Raw genomic sequence first — 6,000 nt, 5'->3', positions numbered from 1 at the left:
CTGACTTTTGATATTTTTCATTTTTTTGGGACAGCTTCGCTCCGTGCCAAAGGCAGCTGAACAATTCCATGTTTCAGTGGATACGGTCCAAAAGTACCATTTTCTCACTCTCTTCCTTCTTGCTGGAATCTGCAATAGATAGATTTACTGCAGATTTCAAACCTGTCAACACCCGAATGTGTGACACCAGCTCTCAATACATGTGAAAGAGCTAAGCTGAGGGACGTGGTAATATGTAGCAGGGGAAGAAGATAAAAGTTCTGCAGAATACATTTTGTGCAGTACAGAAAACTTTTCTATAAACTCCATTTTAAAATTGAGCAACTCTGTTATCAGCCTGCAGTTATCAGGGAGTTAGAGAACAGTAGGACAGGAGTTTGGACTTCATAACTCTCCGTTGTCCTAGAAAGTCAGAGGAATCTGCCTGTGCTTATGCTGCGGAGAGTTTTATGAGCTGCTTAAATCACCAAACTGAAAGTTATTAAAAAATATATATATAACTCCTGACTTCAAACTAAGGAGGTCCGTGTTTTGGAAATCCCCCGCTGTCGTTACAGAGCAACCTCACCCAGCAGCCCGGCTGAATCCGGATAGCTGCAACTGAACCGGAAAGTGCAGCCGTGGGTACGCTGGGACTTTCCTCTGCAGCTGGCCAGTTCCGTATGAACTTGCCCGGAGTCATGACGCAGCTGTGCGCTGCGGCTCCAGCCCCGCTGCTCTGTGCCCTCGCCCTGCTCTTCCAAACGTCTCTCTCGGCGGACCATGTACCGATGCTGCTTTGGTCAACTCAGAGGTAAGAAATCTAATGAAAAAGTATCTCTGCTTATGCTATTGCTCTGTGTTTGTGTGCAGAGTATGTTGTATATCATCGGTTGTGGTAAATAACCTCTAGACAATAAAATTACCCAATAAATAAATTTGGCCCTAGGCAGTCGAACAACCTAACAGATTAATTTACCCATTTTTGTTTATAATTTTAGTGTTCTGAGATGGGCAGTAAGAAGTAAATAAAACCCATATTCTTCAAGTCTGAAGTAAATAGGCTTTATTCACCCTAAGGCAACCTTGAACTCCACTGTTAGAGTTGTCACGACTTAAAGGCACAACATAAGGCAGTCTCACAAAAAGGACCTGACCAAAAACTGTGTGGGCAACCTTAATCCTCGCATTTCCTAACTCCTGGATCCTGATTTTTTCACTTTAATGTTCTTTTTAATGCAGGTTTTTTAACACTGCTATACGCATGAACACCAGTTGTTAGAAACAGCTACAGAGACTTGACAGACACGAAAAGACACGTGGAATTCAGGGGTTTGCATATACTTATGAAATAAGATTTTGAACCTGTCTTGAAAGAGCCAGATATAGACCTCTTTTTTTTTCCAACCAGGAATTTTACTCATGCAGACTTTAAGGATTTTATATAATTACTTGGGATTTCCAGAAATACAGCAGCTTGGGCAATGCAGTGGCTTCCGCTGGGGTACTGGATATGCAAAGCTGACAGCGGACTCTGCGCCGCTTATTCACACGGCTGCCTCTGCAGGGCATGCACGTTGGTGTTGTCTAGGAAGTACTGCCCCAAAATACAGTAAGCTGATGTCAGAGATTTGTATGAAAAGACTCCTGAGGGGCTTATGGGATCACAGGACTGAATGGATGGAGTAAGGGCAAAGTCCTGCTCTGGGTAGGAAGGCGACAACGGATCTGCTGTACTCTATGTTTGCCTAAGGCGTGTTTTGGCCCGAGTAAATCACTTGACTCTCTCCTAATTCCTAAATCCTCCACATTCTTAACCTGGTTTGTCTGAATTGTAAACCCTCTCGTGGGGAGTTCATCTCGTACTCTCAGCAAACACATATGTGTTATACCTAGGTCAACAGGCCTGATCTCAGCCTGATCTCATTTCTCTAATGCAAATAAACCATAACACCAACAGTATTTTGAATTTGTCACAATCCAGCTGGGTGAGTTCATAACCATAAAATGCTTTCCCGTACCACGACATAACCTTGGTGCACAGGATGACCCTCACTTTTGCTGTAAGGAGCTGCGGAAGGGGCTGCGGTGATGGGGATTCCTGTTGGGTCCCTTTGCTGGCGCGACCAAGCTGTGTGTGCCTGGGCAGGGGGAGTTGTGCTTCTGAACTCCTTTGGTCATCAACTCTTGTCAGGTCTGAACTCATGGGATTTGATTCTTTTGTATTTTTATTGTTGTGTGAATTCCCAGAGTGTTACTTGTGATTTATGTGAATTCCCAAAGTATTACTTGTGATTTACTCTTCTGTAAACTGGGAAAGAAACGAAACCGATGGTTTCTTGGGAGGTAATTATCCTTTCAGCTGGTTGCGCTGGATTCACTCGACCTTTCATGAGGCTTTGAGCCATTCTTCAACATATTTGAGACACTCAAATTAAGTGCATTATCTCGCTAGTAAAAGAATCGGACTAAATTCTGCTATCATTTATCCTAGTGTAAATCCTTTGTCTTTAGGCAAATTTATTAAAATTATTAAAAATCTGAGAGCTAAATCTTGTTAATATTTTTTTTTTCTTTTTTTCAGTTGCTTCTCAGTGTGGTAATTTTAAGGCAGCAATAGGAGGATTCAGAATTTTTATAAACATTAGGAATGATTGATTCAGTTGTTCAGGAGATATTTCTCCAGATACAGTGCCATATAGAGAAGCATGCTACTTTTCTGGTTTTTCGTATGTGATGCTGTAACGCTGAGGGCCACAGAAAACTGATGTGTAGGAGGTGTCGGTTGTGTTTCTTTCATATGTATCCTGGACGCTGCATCCTTTTCCCAGCAGTAATTAATACCAGCTTTGGCATATGTCTACCCATCTCTTAAGCATTTCCAGAAATGGAACCTCTGGTCCCTGGGGACCCACAATGTATAGGAATCTGCAAAATCTGATAAAGTTTGATCAGGTAATTTTGACTTTTTCTTTTTTTTTTTTTTTTACCTGAAAGAAATAAACGGATGTCTCAACATCATGGCTTTTTTATATTCAAAATACTTAATCTGTTCACCTTTACACAACACAGGCATATGTATGAGTACTAACCTGTATTTAAAAGCAAAGTAAACGTCGCAAAGAGTTGTTCTTAGGATAAAAATGCTCCTAAGAGTCTAAGCAAAAATCAGTGCTTCCTTTGTCCTACTTCCTAGTTTACGTAAATAACACGCCTGTTGTCAATATAAGCAAAATCTTATCAGTTAATCCAAGGTGGTCATAACAGCAAACTTTCCACCAAGATGTAATTAACAACTTGCTCTACTGCAGTTTGTTCAGGCTTATACAGATCTAGAGCAAGAAGAATCAGGATAGTGGACTGATTAAACCAGTATCATGTTTCCAGGAATAGAACATTTTCTGGAAGAATTGTTCCTCTTACCGTGACCTTTGCATTTTTGAAAGATGAAGTTCGTGTGGGGCAGAAATTAGTTCTGGTGAAAGTCAATGAAGCAATGGGAAAGGAGACTTATGTTATTTTACAAAATAAAGAAACATTAACTTTTGTTTGCTAACCCTTTACTCCATGCTTTACATCTTGGTACTTTGCAGTGATGCAAAGTTTGCAGTGTGTGACCTACAGGCTTATGAAATCTGAAAACTACTATTAAGAGTTTTGGGAAGGGTAACTAAAGAAGTGCAGCAATTATCAAAGGATTTCTATTTGCCTTGTGGAAACATGTCCCTCCAGTTTAAAGCTTCAGTGATTCATTGATCAACAGAAGCTCAGATTCACTGATCTATTCCATCACCCTCTCCCAGCTTATCTGGTAGGATATGATATTGAATAGTTGAAGGACAATACATTTTGCTCTTCTTTAGAACTGGCCAGTGTTTGTAAAGTCTTATGTCAGAACAGCTGTATTAGAAAAATGTAACACTTTAAAGTCTCTCTTTTATGCATTATTATTGTACTGTAATCGTGCTATTAAAGATGATGTTAGATGTCAGACACAGATGAAATCTGCAGCTGAAAAACACATGCAGCGTGCAAAGCATAAAAGAAGTATGATATTAAATCCTTACAGGGACATTAGTAAATCAAATACCTCTTTCCTCTAGAAAGAAAAATGCAGATCTGTACTTTGAGAAAAATAAGGACTTTCTACCAAACAACAGTTTTTCTCCATTAAGCTCAGGAAAAAGAAGAAATGGGAGTAACCCAGTAGGTCACAGTGTCCTGCTTTTCACAAAGTAATACTAAGATATCAGTGGACATTCTCCAAATAACTTTGGCATGGAAAAATTAACCTTTATCTTAAATTAGCCTTTAAACTAATATCTCCTGGTTGCTTTTCAAAGCAGTAAAGATGGAGAGGTTTCTCTTGGATATGATTCACAGATGAAACTTGACTTAGCCATTTTGAACCAATATTCAAAAGAATTTCTTTTCCTCCATAGAGAGGGAGCCTCAGGAAATAAATTCATTAAAATTAGCTTTTGTGATTGCCCCCTCATGTGTTTGTTTTAGGAATGATTTTTTGCATACAGTCACTGAAAATATGTTACTACCTTCATTTATGTTACGCTTACGTTGGTAAATGAATCCTGTTCTGGCAAATCTCTTTAGGCCCAGGCTGGATGGGGCTTTGAGCAGCCTGGTCTAGTGGGAGGTGTCCCTGCCCATGGCCGGGGGGCTGGAACTGGATGATCTTTAAGGTCCCTTCCAACTCTAACCATGCTATGATTCTGTGATTCTAAATCCAGATTATAAGTGACTTTGAGAAGGCATTCATGCCAAATAGTAAATTTGCAGGATTTCTTAAAACTGCAGGGAATTTGCTGAAAAAATCTGCTGAAAGAAGGTGGAAATGAAAAGGATACAGTGGAAACAGAAAATTGTTTTAGCTGCAATTTTATTGGACTTCTGTGGAGATAATGAGTGCTAACGGGCTTGAGTAGCTTTTTGATCTATTTTTTTTACATGATGATGAGTTTTCATTCCACTGCCACTAGTAGTAATGGTGACATGTGACCTTTGCGAGTAAAAGTGGTATTTGAAGGTAATTTCCATTTTTTTTTAATTAGCTTGTTTGCTTCTGCTGTGCAGGAGAAAATATTATTTCTTGTACTGTAATCATGAGGTGACTGAAAGAGAAAACTGACAAGAATAACTTGTAGGAAGGAGTTGAGAAGCCAGCTACAAAGCAAGAATGTAAACTCACAAGTCAGAGTGATAGAAGCGCTGTTATCTTACCGTAGCCCTTCTGGGAGGTCCAGATACAACAAACCTTGACATCTTTGCTTCCATCATAAATAAGTAAGCGTTCAAATCCCAGTTCTACCTAGACAGAGCTCTGGTCAGAGGAAAATCTGTATGCTCAAACTTGTTGTCATGTCAGAGCAGTCAGGGACAAGCAAGAAGCAAAATACCAAGCTGAACTTTCTTTCTTCTCGTTCTGTAGCCCGTTTTCTGGCTATCGGAGGAAAGAGAGAGCAGTTAAGTTTTACGTTTCCTCCTTTTTAGCCAGCAGAAAAGCGCATACGTTAGCAGAGCTCGTCGGTATGAGCCCCCGCGGCTGAGGACCCAGGACGGCTCTGCGGTGGGGAGGTTAGGCCTGATGTGCTGGGCACACAGATGACTGCACAGGCCTGTGCCTCTTTGGAAGCAAAATTTTACGTGAGCAATCAATAGCAGCAATCAATATGTGTGTCGGCCTTCTGCCTGTTTCATCCTATGCCATCCCTCACTGATCCCTTGCTGCCTGCTTGAGGTGAAGAGGTCAAAGGGATGGACCGGTTCCTTGCATTCAGTGAAGCATACTTTCAGCTTAGCCACGGTGCGCTGTCTGTGGCAGTCGCGTATCTCCATTTCACTCTGCGGTTCCCGGTAAACCAGCTAGTAAAACATGCCGACATTTCCCGCCGGAACTGTGGTGGGAATATCGTTGCATCCAGCTGACAGTAGCAGCCCGTGCAACGAGGGGGTGTAGCCTCGCCTACCGCCATGCATAGCGCTCAGCAAACTATTTAGAAGAAG

The 6,000-nt window shown here is 41.1% G+C and overlaps 1 protein-coding gene across 1 annotated transcript in view; it reads left to right on the top strand.

Moving 5' to 3' along the window:
* Positions 1–456: 456 nt before the first annotated feature.
* ATP6AP1 (ATPase H+ transporting accessory protein 1) overlaps positions 457–6,000 on the top strand; it is a 57,688-nt gene continuing 52,144 nt past the window's right edge. The window contains exon 1 of the mRNA XM_063323285.1: positions 457–793. Coding sequence (XP_063179355.1) covers positions 663–793 — 131 coding nt within the window. The 5' untranslated portion in view covers positions 457–662. The remainder of the gene's footprint in view (positions 794–6,000) is intronic.

Source organism: Chroicocephalus ridibundus, chromosome 1, assembly GCF_963924245.1.
Source record: "Chroicocephalus ridibundus chromosome 1, bChrRid1.1, whole genome shotgun sequence".
NCBI classification, from domain to species: Eukaryota; Metazoa; Chordata; class Aves; order Charadriiformes; family Laridae; genus Chroicocephalus; species Chroicocephalus ridibundus.
The sequence above is the reverse complement of the archived record's forward strand: the minus strand, read 5'-3'. Positions and strand labels throughout refer to the sequence as shown.